Source organism: Glycine soja, chromosome 2, assembly GCF_004193775.1.
Source record: "Glycine soja cultivar W05 chromosome 2, ASM419377v2, whole genome shotgun sequence".
In the NCBI taxonomy this organism is placed as follows: Eukaryota; Viridiplantae; Streptophyta; class Magnoliopsida; order Fabales; family Fabaceae; genus Glycine; species Glycine soja.
This window is the reverse complement of record NC_041003.1, coordinates 6,689,518-6,712,553: the sequence shown is the minus strand read 5'-3', so window position 1 is coordinate 6,712,553 and position 23,036 is coordinate 6,689,518. Positions and strand designations below refer to the sequence as shown.

Below are 23,036 nucleotides of genomic sequence, written 5' to 3'. Positions count from 1 at the left end.
AAATTATAAATAAACATTATTAATACTCCACATTATATATATACTCCACAGTTTTTCTAGCAAACAATCTCTCTTCAAACAAACCACTCTCAGATTATATATATACTCCACATCTGAAGCCACACCATCAAACTCAACACTGACCAAAATGGCCTCACCCCAAACCCCTCTATCCCTTCTCACAATTGCACTCCTTTCCCTAATCCCTCTCTTCATCTTCTTCTTCTTCAACCGCTCCAAAGGCAAACAACCCAAAGAACCACCAACCATTCCCGGCGCATGGCCCATCCTCGGCCACCTCCCCCTCCTAGCCCGCTCCCCAACCACCCACCACCTCCTCGGCGCCATCGCCGACGACCACGGCCCCCTCTTCACCATCAAGCTAGGCACAGTAAAAGCCCTAGTCGTCAGCAACTGGGAAACCGCTAAAGAATGCTTCACCACAAACGATGTCGCCGTTTCTTATCGCCCCTATGTGGTCGCCACCGAACATATGACCTACAACGTCGCCATGCTAGGTTTGCACGAAAACAATGTCGTAGTACTTTACGTTCCTCTACTTTCTCTTTCTACCTTTTTCCTTTCCTTCTTATCTTTCTTATTTCCACCCCAAAATGGAGTCTATGATTATCATATCTCTTTGTACCTTTCATCTAATAAATGTTTTCTTTACTGATAAAAAAAAAACAAAAATAGGGTTCGCGCCATACGGCCCCTTCTGGCGTGACATGCGCAAGAACATCGCCTCTGCCTTCCTCTCCGACCACCGCATCGACACGCTCTCCCACGTTCGTGTCTCGGAGGTGAGGACCTCGCTGAAGGAGCTTTACAGCAAGTGGACACGTGGCACAGACGGCGGCAAGAGTGATTTTTTGGCGGTGGAGATGAAGGAGTGGTTGAAGGAATTGTCGTTTAATGTGGTGCTTAGGATGGTTGCCGGGAAGAGATATTTCGGAGATACCGCGGTGGTTGACGAGGACGAAGCGCAGCGGTGCCTGAAGGCGTTGAGGGAGTACATGCGGTTGCTGGGGGTTTTCGCGGTGGCCGACGCGGTTCCATGGCTGAGGTGGTTGGATTTTAAGCATGAGAAGGCTATGAAGGAGAATTTCAAAGAATTAGATGTTGTGGTGACTGAGTGGTTGGAAGAGCACAAGAGGAAAAAGGATTTGAACGGTGGGAATAGTGGTGACTTAATTGATGTGATGTTGTCGATGATCGGTGGAACCACCATTCATGGCTTTGATGCTGATACCGTCATCAAAGCAACGGCAATGGTACGTTACTTTTTGCTATGCTATTTTTTGACATATTATTAACCTTTTCAAAATCCGGAATCAGACACTAATTTTAATTAAATTTTTTATTGGTTAACTAAATTGTCATTGAATTTGTAGTAATATATATTTTTATGTAATAATTTAAGTAAATAATATGAAATGAAGCATTAAAATATAAATTAATTAAAACAATTAGATTATATGTTTTATAAGATGAAAACTTGATAATAATTAATTAACAATTTTTTATATATTTATATATTTTAAAACATGTATACACTCTATATTCTACCTTCCATGACTAAATTGTACAAAGCATTTTTAAACAATTTGCATGCAGGCAATGATTTTGGGAGGAACAGACACTAGCTCTGCTACCAATATTTGGACACTGTGTTTGCTATTGAACAATCCTCATACATTGGAAAAAGTGAAGGAAGAAATTGACACACACATTGGGAAAGAGAGAATTGTAACCGAGGAAGATATAAGCAAGTTGGTGTACCTACAAGCTGTTCTTAAGGAGTCGCTGAGGCTATATCCAGCTACTCCTCTTTCAGGACCTCGTGAATTCAGAGAAGATTGCAAGGTTGGAGAGTACCATGTGAAGAAAGGAACTAGACTAATCACAAACTTGTGGAAGATCCAAACAGACCCTAGCATTTGGCCAGAGCCCTTGGAGTTCAAGCCAGAAAGGTTTCTCACTACCCACAAAGACATTGATGTTAAGGGAAGGCATTTTGAGCTCATACCTTTTGGAAGTGGTAGGAGGATATGTCCTGGAATATCATTTGGCCTTAGAACATCTCTTTTGACTTTGGCAAACTTTCTTCACTGCTTTGAAGTCTCAAAGACATCAAGTGAACCTATAGATATGACTGCTGCGGTAGAAATTACCAATGTCAAGGTTACTCCACTTGAAGTTCTCATCAAACCTCGTTTGTCTCCTAGTCTTTATGAAAGCATGTGATCACATTAGGGTCTATGCATATGTATTTGCTTTATTGGCTGTTGTTGGGCATGCTCATCATCAATAAAAATTTCCTTTGCTTCAAATAAATAATAAAAAAAGATTAGGGTCCATGGCATAAGTTTATATTATATGGTTGTCCTGGTGTACACACAAACCTTTGTTATTTTTGGTGAATGAAATCCTTAGGACATATGGGTAATAATATTGTGTAATCTTATAAACTTATATATAGTCACAATCTAGTGTCTTAATTTGTCTGATTTATTGTTCAGAAATAGGGTAAAATTGGGAAGTGAGGCAAGGTAAGTTAATAAATATGAGAATTTTGCTTGCTTTATGTATTTTTTATGTTAAAAGAATGTTGTAAAAATTATATTCATCTTTTACATTATTTAATTTGAATTTGAATGTTATTGTTTTATATGTACACACATATTGTAATAACATCCCAGTACATACTTTCTTCCTCCCCTACATGTTATGCTTGATAGTTAATCTCTTTAATTTGTAAGGTCAATTCTCCCACAAACACCTTAAATATATTGATAATGTATAAATCGTGGATGTATCTATTTTTTTTTTTTTGTCAGCAGCAAAATCAGTTCATTTCAATTGCAATAAGATTGTGAATACAATGAGGAATAATATAGGAAAGATAATGAGACTAATAATCACTCCACATGATCCTCTGCATAATGAATCTGGTTTAAAAGCTGTTCGCAATCTATTTCCAAGATAACATTGACTGATGAACACCATGATCAATGAGCCATGTAACAAGGATTGAAGAATAGCAAAAGCTTCCCCCTCACATTCAATATGGAACGGATACAACCAGTTTTAGCCAACACAAATTCACCCAAATCAACTCTTGAGCAAGCTCCAAAACCTGTCTTGCCAGCCTCCATAAAAAACAGTTGGAGTTTTTGTCCACACAATAGCTAGCTTCCATCTGTACATCAACTTGCTCTCCATTTGAATTTAGTCATTGAATAATTTCCATTCACTGAGAACTAAGCGTGCTACTATTACACCAAACAGTGGATGTATCAACTAAGTGAATGGAATAAAATTAATAAATACATCTTCAAGCTTGAATCATCGATGATTAAATTTTTGTTTTGGTTCCCAATATATTTTTAAAACATTTTGGTTCTTAAAAAATATTTTAGTTTGCTTATGATGATCTCAAATTTATTTATATAATACTTTAAAAAAAAAATTAGATAGTACCCGAGAGACCAAAAGCAAAATAAAAAACTCATTCAATACAATTAATTTCACATGTTAAATTTTTGTCTGAAAACTAGGTTTTGTATAAATAAAACTGAAGTTGTTTTTGTAAACTTAGTTATATACTTATATAAACTTAAATTTAATTCAAATTTAAGTATGTAAATTTTAATTCAAACATGTACTATTAAATAGTGTACTCCAAAAAAATCCCATTATAAATAGGGGGTGACCATGAGTTAGGATTGATCCGAGCTAATGAATTCAAACTAAACAAGAAATAAAAGTTTGAGCTGATTCAAGGTCATGAGTTCAGATTTTAAAATTATAAATCCGATAACATCGACTTGAGTATGTGTAATTCTATAATTTTCATTTTTAGTATTATTTATTAATTTTTTATTATATTATAATTTTCTAATTTTTCCCTATTATTATTATTATTATTATTATATATATATATATATATATATATATATATATATATATATATATATATATATATATATATATATATGTTATTAAGTGACTCAATGGTTTGAGCTATCAATTTTTACACGGCAAATTTATTGGATTAATTTTTTTAAGAAATTACAAAAACAGATAAATTTTGAAAATATTAGATATTATGGATAAGTCATGTTTCAAAACATGACTTCATATATTATTGCTGCATATATTATTACTGAAGCCACCAATGCAGAAAACATAAAAAAAAATAAAAAAAATCTTAAATGTGAAATTGCATAGCATTTTTCTTTGATGGACAACTACATATAGAATGGAAAACTAAATCACATTAACATAAAAACATATTGTACGAAGACAGGGAGATACTAGCTTATGAATCTCGACTACATAGCATGAAGCATTTTTTTTTACTTGGACACAACCTTAACAAAGCAGACTTGCATCACCACGGCCACAGAGCCAAAGAGTATCTAAGTATGAAGTAAAACAAACATTGGATTAGAATCTGAGTTGGCAGATTTCCTCAACCTTCATGTAGTTTTCCTCAGTTAAACCCTAGCTATAGACCCTTGTTTCAGTTGCAAAAACTAGGAGATCGCCATTCATAACCGTGAATCCAGTTAGTTTAGGATCTTTCTCCCTCAATCCCACCACCCCTTTTGTTCTTACTTTGAGATTTCTCAACCACCTGCTTGATTCATAATCTGTCAAGATCCAAACAGCGAAGACGGACTTTCTTAGCCTCACCAAACAGATGAAGCGCTCAGCTTCGGAAGCCTTTCCCCAAATGAAGATACTCATGTCACAACTTGAATCATGGGTGCCCCTTCTAGTGTCTTTTGGAACCCTTAGCATTGTTGAAGTGTCGCCGCTCTCGACGTTGTAAGACATGATATAGGGCCTAAAAAGGAGCGCAATCAGAAAAATGAAGTGGATGACCCCGTTACAACATATAGGCATGTTAAACTTCATGTTCCTGCCGCCTTGTTTCCATTGTTTTCCACGAACCTTCTTTAGACTTGTAAGACTTGCAGGGGTAATTTGAGGACCAATCTGTTGAGTTTTCAAAGTGAAACACCATGTAATCATCACGGCTGATGGAACATTCTAGCAACAAACAGCAGTACTGTATTTTTCTTGAACTTGCTTGGGGGAAGGAGTTGGCAACAAGTTTTTGTTGCTAGGTTACAACAAAGAGTTCGACCGGTGTGTTGTTGCTCGTTGCACGACACAGGATCAAACCCTTACTGGAAGCAAAACTCTTGTTGAGTTTGACAAGAATCTCAGAACATCCTTGGACACACCGGAAGACGATTGCTCTCCGAGCAATGAATACAACTCAACTTCAACTTTTTTTGTTGAAATGAGATGTCTCCGTGTTGAAGGAAGAAACATGTATTATCCTTCTTCAACGAGTTCTGAGTTTGCTTCCATGCAAAACAGGTCTCTTCAAGAATCTTGGCCGCTGTCTTGCTTGTGCATTTGAACCTATGAATCACTTTGGCTGGTAAACAAGAAAAAACCTCAAATAACTCTCTGAGGAGAATCTCATGGATGCAAAATGTGTGGTAAATTGATGAAATATACCCAAAGGCTTGGAAATATACTCAAATAACTCTCAGGAGAATGTCGAATGAGAATGAGAATCCTGATTCTCATGGATTAAGATTAAAATAAAAAATTAAAATTAAAATATTATTTAATCATAAAATCTCTATATTATCAAATAAAAATTAAATATTTTAAAGATTTATGATCACATCTACCACCATTATAGTCACCAAAATTACTATGATCGTCACCAACATAGCTGTGGATGGTGGGGGCGATAACAGTGATATGATGATGAGCAATGTTGGCCGTCATCATGTTTCTAATGGTGACAGCGCAATAATAAATGCATTTTCTCCTTCACACCGAAAAGGAGTCGTTTTTAATGGGAACGAGTGAGGCTTGTCGAGCAACTCAAGCTCTTGGATTCTATCATCAACCACAAATTCCTCATTCCTGGAGCAAAATGGAAAATGGGCAGCACCCAAAAATTGCAAATTTATTTGTAAAGGAGCAAAAATTTTAGGGTGTTGGAAATGGGAGTTTCACGGGGTTCGCATGTGGTTTGTTCCTAAAAGTATTGCTGATATGATTAAGAGATAATGAACAGTTGGGAAAACAAAGGGACTTAATTACAAGGACAAAGAATCAATGCCATCTTCGAATCCCGAGATAGACACAATTTGTAAGCTTTGTTCAGTTCTCAGTATCGTGCCACTTTGGTTTATCCTCCTCACCTTTTGTTTCACTCGATCTCTTCCCTCAGTTCAGTTCATAAGTAATTTGAGACTCGCTGCATTTTGAGTGCCAATGTCACCAACACTATCTCGTTGTTAAGGGATTACTGCCATCTATAACTTCTATAAATATTATAACGTGTCATCTTTCTCTACATTTTTACTCTTAACTAGATTTATTCTTAAAGTTAACGTTTTTTCATTTTTTCACTTGTGAGTTTTTCTTTCAAATTTTAGGTAAGTCAATGTTTTTTTTTTCATTTTTTCTCTTGTGAGTTTATTTATCAAAATTGGTGTTTTTTTAATTTGGTTTATGTAATTTTTCTTTTCATTTTTTTTAGTAAGTTTGTGTTTTTTAATTTTAATTCTTTTAAATTTTAATTTTTCATTGTAGTAGTGATTAGAATTGAAAAAAATACAAACTTAAAACACTAAAAATAGAAAAAAAGCTTACAAAACCAAAATTGAGAAAAAAACAAACTTGCAAAACCAAAATTACAGGGACTAAAATAAAAAAATTGAACTTATTGAGACCAAAAATTAAAAAAAAACATTAACTTACAGAAATAAAAAAATTAAAAACGTTAATTTACACATGAACCAAAAAACATAAATAAACATCCTAATTATTATAAATATCTGTAACGATTTATTTCAACTTTCAACAAAGTTATATTTTTCAAAACAAATTACATTCAACTATTTATATATATAAATAACTTCTAAGTCTATAAGGAGAGAGTACCTTTTTTTGCATTGATGATTTTTTAAGTGTGGTTATTATTCTTTTTTTCATTTTTTATTTTGTATAAAAAAAATATAGTAGAAAATAATATAAATGTAGAAAAAAGTATAGTAGAAAATATTTGTAACCATTTTTTTAGTTTGTGGAAAAATATAGTATGATGCATTTTAGAAAATATATGGAAACGAGGATGTATGGATGAATGCAGTGATGGCTCCAATAGGAAAGGAAGATGATGATGCATTCAGGCTTCCTTTGCAAACGAGAAATCAAGGACAGAAACAGCCAAAATGTCACCTCCTAAACACTTCTTGCAAAATGACAAAGCACCAATTTACCAATTTTTATGCTAGTTCAAAAATCACTCCTCCTCACCCTTGACCTGTTAGACCAGCCCCTATGTACTCTTTTTTGGCCACTTGAATTAAAGTTTTCAAATCACTCTATTTTTGTCCACCAACGAATGGATTGAGAAAAAAAGTTAGACGGACCAATCTGTTTTATATTAAAATAAATAAATTTAATATTTATTTTGATACTTTATATATATTATTAATTTTAAAGAATTCAAAATTTAGGATAATATATTCAATTTTTAATAATTATTTTTTATTTTTGCTTAACATTTTTTGCTGTGGATCAACCCAATAAAAAAAATGGGGCTACCCATAACTAAAATGCGGCAAGACAAATTGACCCATTTTTGGGGGTTGATTGCGAAGGAGCGGGTTACCTCGTTTTACAACCCCTATTCTTGATAGATAAATAATTTTAAAATTACCCTAATTTCATAAATATTTTTATGAAATCACCTATTTTAAAAAGTTCTGTAATATTTCACATTTAGTATAACGTATGAGCAAAACAATTTGATGATTATTTGTGTTGATACCAACGTTGATTACATGTTTTTTTTTAAATGTATTTGTTACGATTACATGTTTTATTAAATTTACGTGAACAAAAGATAACAAAAGAAACTGAAAAGAAAATATTCTATGAATATTAACCATGTTGTCTTAAGAACAAATCTTTAATAAAGGAAACCAATTATATCATATTATATATATATTCATATATATCATTATGAAAAGAAATTAAATTAAATCTAATCAATGAGAATTTTTTTTCACTACTTGTACATTTTCTATTGATGGTAGCTAAGGTGTTGAGTTTGTTCCTATTCAAGAATGTTTCTATTTATTATATATACATACCCTCTTTGACACATAGCACACCAAAGCCACGTGCCTCGACACGTTGAGGCAGATAAGAGTATATGGAGAAAGATGCCTCCTCCTCCCACTGAGTTGTTATATAAATAGAGGAACTATCAATTCAAGGTTCAGGCTCTTCACAACAAGATGCATGCTTGAACCATACATGCAAATTAAGAAGAAACCTTCCACAGATAACTTGTCACTCGGTGTACATCTCTTTACATCATATAGACACCACTGCACAGAAGAAATTAGATATAAATACACCTTTCTACTCTCTTCTCTTAATATCATCTCAAGCTAGAGAGGTATGTTTTTTTTTTTCATTCCCTCCTTTTTCTTTATCATCATCATCATCGACCATCAATGCTTTCTTGTTTTCTTTGTTAAATAGTGATTTGAATGCTTGTTAAAATCAGTTATTCATGAGCCAGAGAACTGACTGCTGGCAAAGTAGCCAATTGGTTTGTAATACAATAATAGGATGCATTTTGAAAATGACAACAACTTTGGTGAGAATGGAGAAAATGTAATAATGTAACTAGACATAGTTTTTTGAATGTATACTTTTTGAGAGGAGTAGAATAATAGCGTAGAATAGATCATTCATCCTTAGTAAGCTAATAGTATTTAACTAAGTTGTCTTTATTTGATATTTTTTAGGTACAACCTTTATTTACTATTTGATAAAAAAAGAGTTGAAATGCGCCTTTTTTTTTTGGTAACTTGACTACTAGTATAGACTTCTGAAATTTTATTGCATGGGGTTTTAGATTTCAAACATTTATTATCACTATTGTGAAAATAAAAACACTAATTAATGAATACAAATCTTACCAATTAGAGATTATTTTTTTAGAGAGAATAATGGATAAGGAATCAATATTAACAATTTCTTTTACTGAAAAATATATATTAAAAATACATTATTGAAAGTTATAAAAATATCGTAATAACATTTTTTAATAAATAAATTATATTTAACTCTGCAACCAAATTAGTTTAAGTCACTGACATCGGTGGAGCGGCTGGGAAGTCAACTTTTCTTTTAATAGTCCTTGTTTGGAAAATTTTTAAATATTGATACATTATTAAATATTAAATATTCGTCTTTACATAATTTATGTTGCCTGTATAGTTATTTGGAATTTTATATTTATAAGCTACCGCAATAATAAATGCATTTTCTCCTTCACACCGAACGAGGACCATGACCATATATATCTTGAATTGCCCCTCATATATATGTAAATCTAAATGTTAGATCTTTATCAACTTTTGGTCCATATCCTAAAAAGGATGTCCTTTATAGGAAACAAAATTAGTTATATTACTATGTTAATTAGCAGCCTTCTCATCACACCTTGCACAAAATCTCACCCACACACCCCACATGTACATGCATTTTCTCCGGTATACACTTTTCAAATTATATAAATACACTTTTTGGGAAAATATAATCAAATGATTCTTTTCCAAAATCTCTCCATTTTATCATAAAAAGGGGAAAGTTGAAAACAAAAAGAAGAAGATGCTTAATTAACATGAAAGAAAAAAAAAGTGTATTCAAATAAGTGGTGGAAAGTTGGAAAATTCTGTGGATGCGACAAAGGAAGGCAACATGTATATATAACTTCCTCTTCCACTCCACATGCATGTGCTGTAGCGACAAAGAAATAAAGGAAACACTCAAACACTGTTACGTGTTCATTACATTCCAATAAGAACCATTTTGTGATCATATCATGCATGCTTGTGAGTTGTTGGCTAGCTAGGACCCCTCCATTAAGGGCCCCATGTTGCATGCAATGTATGTAATTAATTTCCCATAAGTTAATTAGCTATATATGTCATATGAAACTAAGAAACTGAAGAATTTTTTTATTTTATGTTGGATGTTAGAATTGGAATCATAGGCATTAATAGAAAGGGCATATACAGAAGCAATACGCAGAGATCAAATATGATAAATAATTATTTTAATTAAATTTTAAAGTGCGCACGCCCGCTGCTATTATTCATACAATTAAAGTTGAGTTTACCTGATAACATAATAGTGACATTTGATCATATATGGCCATCTTATGTTAATTATATCTCATTGAGGAGATTTATAAATCAAAATATTGTGAATAATAAAAGAAATATAGATAAAGCAATTAATTGTAAATTTATACAAAATAATCACACTAATAAATTAATTATTAAAATCAATCAAATGTTTATATTAAATAGAATAAAATGTAATTTTTGTTCTTCTATTTTTTCAATTATGTGGTTTTAGTTTCCTATTTTTTAATTAATTGAGACTTTTTATCCCAAAAAATTTTCAATTGACAAATTTTAAAATTGATCTATTTACTCTATAAATATTGTTTGATATTTGTTTATTTATTCACATAATAAATATTTTTATTTTAAATCATCTAATTGCTAATATGTTTAATTTATTAAAAATAATTAAAAAAATACATAATCAAGTCTGAAATTAAAAAATGATATTAAAATTACAATTTTTTTAAAAAAATAGGAGAACTAAATTTTTAAGTTTTTTAAAAAATAAAAATATAAGACGAAGAAAATTAAATTTTAGCATATTAAATCTAAATCATGGTTTTGGTTCATGTTTTCCTCCCTATAATGTTCTATATGTTTCTTTCTTCTTCTTTTTTTTCTTACAAAAAAACTCTGGGGAGCTGGACTCCTTCAATTATCCTGTTCGTTATTATTAATAAAGACAGCAAAGCTATATTAATTGAAAATAAACTGTACCACTTTCTATGATCACCCTTTTAAATTTTAATTCAATAGTTCACTTTTTTTTTTTCAAGTATTAGTCTTTATTTTTCATGAATGATTAGTGTCTATTATTTTTATTTATTAAAAAATCGATCTGAATCAAAACTCAAACAATACGTATTATACCGTATATATATAATGTTTTAAAAAAAAACATTTACGTATATATATGATTTCAATTTACTTAATTAATACTATTATAAAAAAACATATAAATCTCAGTAGCTCTCTTTTTGTGTTTTTACTTTCATTCCTCACATATCTGCCCACAGTATTTTCGTTATTTTTCCTTGCATCTTCTAATTATCCACACCAAATCATATAGAGCTCCATTTCTTGGTTATAAGGTACGAGACAAACACAATGGTATCATTTTTACATGAAACTAGATTTGTTCAGCTTTGTTAAACATGGCTTTTGAGGCAATGATTGTGTAGAACAAACGTTCACATAATCACATGCATGCATCTATGATGGTGGTTTAATTATTCAGGGTGCCACCTTTTGCGTTTAATCATGCATGGTTTGAATCAATTCTATGCTTTGTCGGCAATTATATATATATATATATATATATATATATATATATGTTTGTCAAAATTTTAGATATGGAGAACGAATGAATAGGACACTAAAGATAGATATAATTATGCTACTAGATAAATATCACCAAACTTTTTTCTCATTATCTTATCATGAGCACATATATTTTTTAATAGCAACTATCATTATTATGTTATGCGCGAGTTCATATAAAAATTGGACTCGGTTACATTGTATATTTGAAATGATGATAATCATAATATATTTGAGCAACAAACGCTAACTAAAATATAAAAAACTATTTACAATTTGCTTATAGAAATTAACCATATAAATAGTTGATTCAAAATAGATTTCACGTACAACGTACGCCTGTATAAGAAACGTTAATAAATAAGGGAGGAAGACTTTGTTAAAAAAAAAAACAATATTAATGTTACAATCTAAAGTGGGAAACAATAACTTTAATTGTCAAAATTTAAATTAGCCTTTACAGACTATATAAGTAGCATTAAAAGAAAGTAACGATATAAACCCAGATAAAATTATCCGAAGAACTTTTGAATCCCAGCTCCTTCTAAGTTAAAGACACAAAACAAATCACAGCTCTCGTACAAGGTTTACAATTGTCAAGATTCTTATACTAATCTCCGAATATTTAACAGAGTGTGACACTTGGGGTAGCAGCATTCAGTCATATAGCAACATTTTAGGTTCAAACTTCAATTTTGAGAAAAATTGATGTCCCAGGACTAAGTTATGAATGCAAAAATCTTGTTCCGATCCAGAAAATTGTTTGGTATGATGCCCACCAACTATTTAAATATAAATTGTATTGATTACCGTAGGTTCAGTTGAAATGTGATTAAAATTATATTATAGAATTGCATTAGATATTTTTTTTTATAAAATATAATCACGGTATAGTTCTTTTAAAATATTTTACAAAAAAAAATATTTTTTTAATGAGAATAACAATTAAAATTTTCAAGTATTTTTCATAAAAATTCATTACATAATTATCATAATTTTTTAAAACATTTTTAGTTAGAAAATCACTTCTTTCCTGTGTAAAAAATGTTCCGTAATATAAAGAGGTTGTTGCTTTAGCTCTAAAGTGCAAGAGAAAGGAATTAGTATATATGTACACAAAATGCAAAAGTATATGTAATTAATTGTCGACAACAATAGGTGTTTTTATTGATTTTTTTTAAAGAATTTGGATGCAATCATATATTCATATGCACAATTCACTAGTCACCACTTGAGACATGATACACAATTTTACATAACATGGTATTATGTGATATTAACACAAGAAAAAAAAGATTAAGAGAAATCGTAAGAACTAAAAACACAGTTTTTGATATATTATATATATATTATTTTTTATTATTGATTGAAATTTATTAAAAATTACAACTTTGAAAATCTTATATTACTCTCTTTTTTTAGTTTTTCATAAATTTTAATCAGATTGCATCGTAGAAAGAGAATGCTAAGAAGTGTGTTGTTAACAATTTTTTTTTTTAAAAATTATAATTACACATTGTGTGAAAATGACCATATATTCATACTCATTCCAAAAGGAGAAACGATAATTAGAGAAAACAAACGTAATGTGCAATGTCCAGCAGGTTTGATTGTGTTCATTCGTGTATCCCCACAATAAAAAAAAGTGTATTGTAGAGTGACCCCCTTTTTGGGATAATATGATGTGATGATGATCAACAATGACTCAACTCCAACTTTTCCCAAACTTTTGCAATTCCGCGTTGCAAATCTTTCTTGCAAGCTGTGGGCCATGGGTTGGCGTGTGTTATATTATTAACTAATAAATTATTATTATTTTAGCTGTAGAGTTATTTTATCCTCAAATGCTTCCTCAGTTTGCCCCATCCCCTTAGCATACTTTTCTTTAACCAGTTAGAATATTCTAAAAAAAAAACAATGCATTGTTGATTCCTTCTTGTGCTTTACACCTATAGATTATATATGTTACTAATTGGCCTTTTGTTTAAGCTGATTTAACTTAAGTTATAGTCATGTTTATTGGTTTGATATTCTTGAAATATGTTAAAATGTGATATTAAATTTTATTATGTGATTGTTTATGATTAATTGATTTAAAAGATGATAATTATATTATATATATCCTTTACAATATGAACCAATAGTAGTGAGATTAGGTGCTACTTGCATACATGATATCATGATCACTCTTTCATTCTTGTTAATATTCTAATTGATTTGTTTTCTTACTGGAGTGATATTAAAAAGTTGGGTTCAACACCGTCCAAATCCCCATTATTTGTTTGCTTCTCGTATTGTAATAATCCCCTATTTGGTAATGTTCGTTGGGTTTTGCTGTATCTGTGCGACGAGACGACATAGAGTAACTTTAGAAACTGGTAAAAGTGAATGCTAACAAAAATTGACTAAATAAAAAGAGATTAAAACAAGACTACTAAACTCAACAAATGGTTTAGTTGCTGCATATAAAGACAAAAGGTAAAACAAATAAATAAAAGTGAAGCTTGAGATGGCGAGGTCTTCATTAGGCGCCGTGAACAAGAGGCATTTTCTTCGTCAACCCTTCAAGTTGGATATAAAAAGTATTGCTTGATGATAGTGGTTACCACGGCAAGTTTACTTTTAATTTTAATTTTAATTTTTTTTTGGGATGTTTATAATTCATATATATATATATATATAATTTGAAGGATCTTATTTTCACTGTATGGTCTAGTGGTCTAGTTAAAATTTATGATTGCTTGTGTATCCACATACAATGATACTAACTTCATAGCATTTATTACAACAATATACTTACTATGACTCAATTCCCTGAATACTCGACCCGGTCAAGTTCAACTTCACTTCTATCTTCAATTAAAATTAAAATTTATGATTGCTTGTGTGTATTCACATACAATGATACTAACTAACTATACATACCATTTGTTACTACTAAAATATATGACTCAATTCCCTGGATACTCTGTCCGGTCAAGTTCAAGAATTCAATTAAACTTCACTTTTATCAGTATTTTAATTAGATTTCCTTTATATATATATGACAATTTCTGTAATCCGAACATCTTTTCCTAGATAGACATTAATCATGTTCATCCCATTGCTATACATGTTACAAAAGAAGAACAAAATAAATTACCAAAAAAAAAAAAGAAAAAACATAAGTTTAATTATTTTGGTGTTGTAGTTACAACAACTTTATCTTTTAAAATATCTTATTTTAAACTTTATAATATAACTTTTTAAAACTTCTTGGTTATTATTGTCTAAAATTACTTAAAATCGTTACATTTAGATCCTTTAAAACTGAAAAAAAATAGACAGTTTGAATTTTTGTAGTGGTTTTAAGGATTTGGATGCAATTATATGAGTTAAAATAATGAAATATTTAAAATTTTAGGGACTAAGAAAAATGAAGTTACTGTGACTATAAAGAATAAAAAAAAAAATTATCACCATGTACAAATATAAAAAAGACTTGCACTAATGCAAGCATTATCATTCCAAATAGACTGCAAAAAAGGTCATTTAGCCAAAATTCTATGAAAGCGTAATAGTTGAATGATGAATTTTGAACAGTCTAACCGTCCATCGAGACCTCGGATTATCGATGGACCACCACTAATGGCCGTCATATAAAAACATGTCAAATGTCGTTGATAACCATGCTTTTGCTAAAAAAATTCTGTGTCAAACCCCAATGTATTTTGTTCTTTATTTGTTTATTTATTTAATTGTTGTTGTAAAAATGTAAACTTTCTCTCAACCGTCCCCTTAAAATTCTCCAATTACTAACTCAACTAAAAATTGCACAGTCAAAGCTCCAGAATCTTTCAGCAAAAAAAGGAGCAACTTTTTTTTCAGCTCCAACTGCAAATTCTTTTGTTGCCTCAGTGTGTATTGGCAACTCAACAATCTTCATTTTTCTCACTCTTGTTAGTTTCTGGTACCCATTTTGAACAGTGATGAAGCATCATCATAGGTCACCACACCACCAACAGGTACTGTTTCCCTCTCTCTCTCTCTCTCTCTCTCCCTCTGTGATGGTTTCTTTGTTTGTGTGTGGTGCTTGTGGTTGTTGGTGTTGTGGGGTTTTGTTGATTTTGGGAAAGTGAGGCAAATTTTGCAGAGAAGTTGGGCTGAAATATGTTGTTTCGGTTGGTCCTGCATACAGCTCTTCTGGGCAAGGGTGGTCATGCGCAAGTGGCTTAACATGGGGAGCTATGAGTCTGATTACAGTGCTGACCCTGTTGATGATGATGATGATTCTGAAAGTGGTTCAGACAATGAAGGTGAGTTTATGCAAGAGTGATTTTGTTGTTATTTTGAATGTTTGTGGTTTTGTTTCTGAATTTTGGGGAAGTTTGTTGATTTGATTAGAATTGGGAAAGTTGAGCATTGGGGTCAATAGGATGGGCGAGTTAACTGTGAACTGTGAAGTGATCTAAAAAGACTCTGAATTGGGGTTGTTTCTGGGTGTTTTAGTTTTAGGCTTTATTTGATTATATATTTTGTCTTTTGGCTGTTGAAGTCTCACTTTGTGTTTGGTGTGCTATGTAGAGTGGGGAAGACGGTCGCGGTTTGCAAATGAAGATGAAGCTTCATCTGAATCAACAGGTGACTTTTTGTGGTGTATGGGATGATCTTATTTACCAGCTGTGAATTGCAAAGTTTTATTCATTTTCACTAACACGCATTCAAGACTGGCATAGTAAGGCTTTTGAGTGGTGTGAATACTAAGAATGATACATCTATAGTTCTAAAGCCTGGATTTGTTGATGCTTTTTTGTCACTTTGGATAATTTGCCCTGTAGTAGATGACCACATGTAAATTATTTGATTTTTTGCATTCGAATATAGATATAGAGTTAGGTCACTGAAAGTAGGTATGCTAAATAGTATGTACTGCAGAAAAATAAACACAGTTGCAACTTTTTAATGCAAAATCAAATTGTTCAATGCTGTGTAACATAAATTTTAAACCTTTAGAATATTATCCCTGTTGTGGAGACTTTCTTCTTTTTCTGAAAGCAAATTATCACAAAAAATCTTAGCATGCTGCAGAGATCAATAGCTCCATGAACATCCAGTTCTAACTTATAATTTTAGTAGTCTCTGTGAAGTGTAAACTGTGAAGGTTTAATATGTTGCTTAAATTTACTGTCCGTGTATTAGCCTAAATTTATATTGAATCACAGAATTTCTTCCAAAGTTAAGGAGGCAGAAGTCATCAACTTATAGATCTCAGTATATAAACAAAAAGGAGCTGAGGTGAGATGCCATTCTCATGTTTATTCAGTAAGCAAGACTGCACAATAGTTGCAATTGTTTTAAAGTGTGAAAAGCACAGTTTATTATTTATATCTTAATAAGGATTCTGGTGTATATTTGCCTCCTAGGGTATGTGTTGGGACGTGGAATGTTGGAGGAAAGCTTCCACCTGACGATCTTGATATTGATGATTGGCTCGGTGTCAATGAACCAGCTGACATCTATGTCCTCGGGTAAATTCTTCACCAATTGTTACTGAAAATACTTCTTGAAGAACATAATGATTAGTATCAAGTCAATACTGTTATTTGTTCACCTTGTTAAGCTGGACTTGGTATATTGATGAATGGACTTTTGGTATTTATCATCAGTTTCTTTTTTCTCCACTTCCAGTAGTGTATGCAATACATCTGATGCCATTTTGTAATTAATTTTAGAATATTTTCTACTGTAATTGTTTCTATTTCATGCTTTCAAGACTCATCCCATTTGTTTGAATAAAACAATGCTTTACACTTGCAGTCTTCAAGAGATTGTACCCTTAAACCCTGGTAACATATTTGGTGCTGAAGATACCCGTCCTGTTCCAAAATGGGAGAATATTATTCGAGAAACACTGAATAGAGTCCGACCTGAAATGCCAAAGATAAAATCCTTTAGTGACCCTCCATCTCCATCAAAATTTAAGCCATCAGATGACATCCCTGATATAGAAGAAGAAATATTACTTGAAAGTGATAGTGACATTGGTGAGGAAGTCCATCCTTTGGATGAAGAAAACAATATTTGTGATGGAACATTCATGGGTGAAACTGTGAATACAAATTTATTAGCTTCTGATGCTGCTGATATTGCAAACTCCGGCTTGCCAGTTAAAACTGATTTACAGAGGCAGTTTTCTTTTCCAAAGATGTTTGATAAGCAACACAGTTTTTCAGAAAACATGGTCACGCCATTTGCCCACCAGGCCACTAAACTAACTCGAATGCTTAGTGGGTCTGAAAGGATGGGTTTGAGCTGGCCAGAGCCTCCACTGCATCTGCTATCTCAGCGAGTTTTGGACAGACCAACTTCTTTTAAATCACTCAAATCCTTTAAATCATCTAAGTCGTTCAAAACATTCAACTCTTTCAAGTCAATTATGGATGAAATGCCGGGGATTGTAGGTCTTCCTGAAATTGACCTTGAAGCTTTGATAAAGAGAAAAAGAAGATCACCATATGTAAGGATTGTGAGCAAGCAAATGGTTGGGATTTTCATCACCGTTTGGGTTCGTCGGAGCTTGCGTAAACAAATTCAGAATTTAAAGGTTTCAACTGTTGGAGTTGGTGTTATGGGCTATATTGGTAACAAGGTCTTTTACCTTTCTTCATATTATTTTTATCCACTGCTTAAAATTATATTTTTTTTGTCATTATGTTGTACTATTATTGTGATAATTCATCTTTACTTTCCCTTTTATTGTCATACTATTTGCTGCATTATCCTAATGATATTAGGTTCTTATATATTGTTTGCTATCTATCAAGGACTCAAATACTCTAGATCTGTTTCACAGTTCTACATAAGCTCAGGCTTTTTGCATGTTATTTTGCCTTTTTCCTTCTACCTTTCAACATCTTTTTGCTTGCTGACATTTCATTTGCTCATTGCCTGCTGATCTTGTTATCATCTCACTGCTTCTCTTGTTCAGTATAATTTTTATCTTATAATTCATGACAAATCAACTACCCATATTCATGCTTTTCTGGTCAAGATATTTATTTTGAATCATGCATAAAATCAATCTCCTCTTTATCTTTTAAATAATCATATTTTGATCAAAATTCTGGAAAATGGGGAAATAGCCCTCTCCAAACCTAAATAGCTTCAGTTAAAGGATTTATTTTGATTTATCTAAATGAATATAAATTGCTTAGCAATTAATCCACCTATTAAAGTTTTAAATAATTTTTTATGATGATTATAATGAAGTTTTAGTTCATGGTGGGTTTTGAATTAGATTGATTGTATTATTGGTGATAGTTAATATTATGTAGAGTGACCATCTGACCGATATTGCATTGGATTATTAAAACTGTTGCAATTTTTCAGGGATCAATCTCTGTCAGCATGTCCATACATCAGACGTTTTTTTGTTTCATATGTACTCACCTTACGTCAGGTGAAAAGGAAGGAGACGAACTTAAAAGAAATGCTGATGTTCATGACATACTTCGTAGAACCCATTTTCATTCACTTTCTTATATTGGACTTCCCAAAAAAATCCTTGATCATGAGTGAGTGCAATCTTTAATATACCATGACAAACTAAATTGTTATTTTACTTTGTTATTAGAACTGTTGTACATTTTTCCACATTGTATGTTTTACTTTTGCATTGAATTATTGCCTAGTCCTTGATTTCTTTCTTCATGTTTTAGCTTAATTATTTGTTGCTATATTTCTATGGGTTTATCACTTTTCTATGTCTTTGAACTATGTTAGGCCAAAAAATATGTTTGTAATGGGAAATGGAGATTGACATGGAATGAGGTGGTTGCTAACATTTTTAAAATTAGAATACAAGGAACTTATTGATGAATTATCTGGTTGTGGTCTCTCATGCCAAAATTATCGGTGCACTAACATCAGTTAGACTCCCGTTTATCTAACGTATATTTATTATTGACAATTGTAATGTGAACAAACTCTGCTAAATAGGTATTCACTATGCATTAGTAGTTAGCACAGTACTTTTATTTAAGAAATAGTATTGTTTTGCCATCTTGTGTCATAATATGCTGTATTTTCTGCAATTGAGCTGCCTTTTCATTTGTGTTTAGCTTTAGGCAAATATTAAGTGGCTTATGGATTTATTTTGTATTACTCCACAATGGTGTGCCAATGGGCTTCTTTTCTACACTTATTTTTTATGTCCATGAATGAGTTGCAAGTTTGCTAAAAGTTTGCTTATTTGACACTAGTTGTAACACCAACATCAGAGTCACTCGTATAACATTAGACACAAGAGAATAACACAGATTAAAAAGTTTTTTATATATTTTTTTAGATTAAACCTGATAAAAGGTCAAAGCAGATACCAGACTGCAAAAGAACACAGAACAATGTCTATCACAGATTAGGTAACCTCTACCAGTACACAATACACAGGCCTAAGCCCAAACAAAGTCTTCCCCTCCCAATCACACACAAAATACAATCCATGCATAGAATGCAGAAACTGACATGCCATTCACATAAGGGACACACACTCATAACTGTAAAATTGTTACTAAACATGTAACTGCTGTATAACTTTTAAGGGAGGGTTCTTCAAGTATTTGGGTGCTTATCAAATAACTCATGTTTCATTCACTTGGTTGGAGCATTTTTAGCTTCTGTTTCTGTTTAGTCACTGTAATTTTGTCTTTAAACGTTCTGTGGTTTATAATTGCTTAATCAATTCAATTTATTTGCAGACGAATAATTTGGTTTGGTGATCTGAATTATCGTATCAACTTATCAAATGTGGTAACAAAAGATCTTATCTCAAAAAAGCAATGGTCAAAATTGGTTGAGAAAGACCAGGTACTATAGCAATTCCTACATTTTGTATTTTGTGCTCATGAACATTCCTTTGGAGTCCAATTAATAAGGTCTAGTCTGATGTTTTCTAACCTGGTTTGGTTCAAGCCAACTTGAGAGGGTTTATTATTTTGTCAAAAAAGTTTCTGTGAAAAGATATTTTGATCCCTTTATCTGTTGGGTAATAGTAAAAATATTTTGGTAACCTGTGCTGCTATTCAAATGTTATTTTTTTTTCATTTCATACTAAATTTACAAGTCACTAATACTGCTAGGTAAGGAATTACTTAAATTATAATTTTAGACAATGCCTCGCCTTCTATTTCCCTTCTATTTAAGCTAACCCATGAGGCAATTTTTTAACTAAGTACTAATAACAACTATAACTAATTCTACGACTGTTCTTACTACTTTACTGGATCCTAGCAAATTATTTGGCTGTTCAATAAATTAAATTGACATCATATTATCACACAGCTCATACGGGAACTCAAGAACGGTGTGTTTGGAGGATGGTCAGAAGGCGTGTTAAACTTTCCACCAACTTATAAGTATGAGGTTAATTCAGATAAGTATTATGGAGAGGATCCCAAGGTTGGAAAGCGCTCACCAGCATGGTATGCTTTTTTCTGAGGTTCTGCTTCCATGTTTGCTAATTCTGCGCCTTTATGTTTATTTATCTATTAAAACCATTGTTTTTTTATGTTTTCAAATTTCTTAGGAACATATAATATTAATCATTATCTGTATCCGTGTTTATTCTTGATTTTACTGTATGCACTTTGAATACACACCTAAAAATAAAAACGAGGTGTTTTAGATCAGGTATCTGGTGTAGGAAACAAGTTGCATGATTCAAGCTTTCCTCACAGGAGACAAGATCTTAAAGTTATCAACTTCCAAAGTCAAAATTTGATTAGTTTTTTAACCTTAATATTTTTTTTATTGAAAATTTGAAGAGAACAAAATTTTCTTAACGACTCTACTTATGTATCAGCCACCAAATGATTAGATGTTTTTTTTATTTGATCATTGTCATCAATCAAATTTAAGATAATAAGGAGTGGATGTTTACTTTGTTGGACTTGCAATTCTATTCATTAATTAGTTTTGGCATGAAGCCATGAACTACTATTTAACTATAATTGTGCCAATCACAAGTTTTAAACAAACATCTGCACAGGTACTTGGAGACTTATGCACAGGGTCTTACTCGAGACCTCTGAAAAATTCTAAATGCTTCAAATTGAATACACTAATTATGATACGGGGTTATTGAAAATGTTTTGACTTCATTATGTCCTTAAACCTGGTTTCGTGGTTTATGAATTGTGTGTTTGTAATCACCTTTTTCAGGTGTGATCGTATTCTTTCATATGGCAAGGGAATGAGATTATTGAGTTACAAAAGGGCAGAGCTCAAACTCTCCGATCACAGACCTGTGACCGCCACATATATGGTTGAAGTTGAGATATTCTCTCCTAGGAAGCTACAGAGAGCCCTAACTTTCACTGATGCAGAGATTGAAAATGAACAAGTCATAACAAATTTAAGTAATTGGAATTTAGCTGCTTAACTGGACAGGTGAATTGCTTCTTATATCGTGTATAAACTTGTCTGCATGCATAATTTTCAAATGAATTATTCGCACCCAATTCAACCCCCTTACTCGTTTTGAGAATAATAACCCTTGCAAAAAGCAACTTCAGTAGCTTTATAAGGATCGTTTTGAGAATAATAACCCTGGCAAAAAGCAACTTCAGTAGCTACTTTTTATTTTCACTAACATTTTGATTTACATTAGAAGAAAAAAAAAAGTAATTTGATCGGTATAACCTGCGAGTTATCCCTATATTTTGATTTACATTAGAAGAAAAAAAAAAAGTAATTTGATCGGTATAACCTGCGAGTTATCCCTATAATTTTATCAATTATGCAGATAAGAAAGACTCATATATTTATGGATATAGATTCCTATTTCAAGTAAAAAAAAAAAACAAGTGATTTCTTCTAATTACAACACGTATAAAAAAGAATTATTTGATATCATCAAGAATTATATATCGGAAGATAAGGATCAAATGAGTAATTAAACTCATATTTTATAACTCAGTGGCTACCATCTGATTGCATCAACTATTACTTGTCTAAGTCTCAATATTATCAATTTGAATATTTGAACATCTCTGGAATCATGCTCCTCCTGATGTAATAAATATAATATCCTATTCTACTTTCTGGTGCAGGGATACATCATGAGTTGTAAAGGAGATTAACTTGCAGAATTTCAGGGAGCATCAGTGATAGCTGCTGCAACTTCTAACACTCACATTGCCACTACTAGAATTAGATTCATTCATTTTTTTTTCTTTCTGCAGTTGTTTGTAATTTGATTTTGCCTTTTACCAATAAGATTTAGAGCTAGTTGTTTGATTGGCTATATCCTGTGTATGTACATTATGTGATTGAGGTGTCCATCGTATGTAAGATCTTTAAGTGGAAGAGCTTCATATGTGTTCATAAAATAAATAGGGTGTTGCTAGGTGCACCCAGCATTTTTTTAAAATACGAAAACTGTCCTTATGTTTTTTCGCATTTGTGATGGGTGTGTGT

General features: G+C 31.8%; 2 protein-coding genes across 3 annotated transcripts; both read left to right on the top strand.

The window, feature by feature from the left end:
- Window positions 1–94: 94 nt before the first annotated feature.
- LOC114384008 (cytochrome P450 82A4-like) lies at window positions 95–2,378 on the top strand. The gene is made up of 3 exons (XM_028343692.1): window positions 95–518; window positions 697–1,274; window positions 1,618–2,378. Exons 1-3 carry the CDS (start codon window positions 149–151, stop codon window positions 2,245–2,247), a joined length of 1,578 nt encoding a protein of 525 aa, XP_028199493.1. The 5' UTR covers window positions 95–148; the 3' UTR covers window positions 2,248–2,378.
- Window positions 2,379–15,103: 12,725 nt separating this feature from the next.
- LOC114383998 (type IV inositol polyphosphate 5-phosphatase 3-like) lies at window positions 15,104–22,989 on the top strand. Of its 2 annotated transcripts, none has more exons than XM_028343683.1 (11): window positions 15,104–15,586; window positions 15,715–15,877; window positions 16,146–16,202; window positions 16,784–16,856; window positions 16,985–17,089; window positions 17,379–18,210; window positions 18,951–19,135; window positions 20,318–20,426; window positions 20,901–21,040; window positions 21,780–22,007; window positions 22,670–22,989. In XM_028343683.1, exons 1-10 carry the CDS (start codon window positions 15,551–15,553, stop codon window positions 21,997–21,999), a joined length of 1,920 nt encoding a protein of 639 aa, XP_028199484.1. In that variant the 5' UTR covers window positions 15,104–15,550; the 3' UTR covers window positions 22,000–22,007; window positions 22,670–22,989. The 2 variants fall into 2 exon arrangements, with proteins under 2 accessions (XP_028199484.1, XP_028199489.1); XM_028343688.1 differs by having other exon boundaries at window positions 15,105–15,586; window positions 15,760–15,877.
- Window positions 22,990–23,036: the final 47 nt, after the last annotated feature.

Excerpts from the sequence above, each read along its gene's own strand:
- LOC114384008 (XM_028343692.1), top strand. The coding sequence starts at position 149 with ATGGCCTCACCCCAAACCCCTCTATCCCTTCTCACAATTGCACTCCTT. Across the intron at positions 519-696 it reads CTACAACGTCGCCATGCTAG|GGTTCGCGCCATACGGCCCC; the intron begins GTTTGCACGAAA and ends AAACAAAAATAG. Across the intron at positions 1,275-1,617 it reads TCATCAAAGCAACGGCAATG|GCAATGATTTTGGGAGGAAC; the intron begins GTACGTTACTTT and ends ATTTGCATGCAG.
- LOC114383998 (XM_028343683.1), top strand. The coding sequence starts at position 15,551 with ATGAAGCATCATCATAGGTCACCACACCACCAACAG. Across the intron at positions 16,857-16,984 it reads ATAAACAAAAAGGAGCTGAG|GGTATGTGTTGGGACGTGGA; the intron begins GTGAGATGCCAT and ends TTTGCCTCCTAG. Across the intron at positions 21,041-21,779 it reads GGAAAGCGCTCACCAGCATG|GTGTGATCGTATTCTTTCAT; the intron begins GTATGCTTTTTT and ends CACCTTTTTCAG.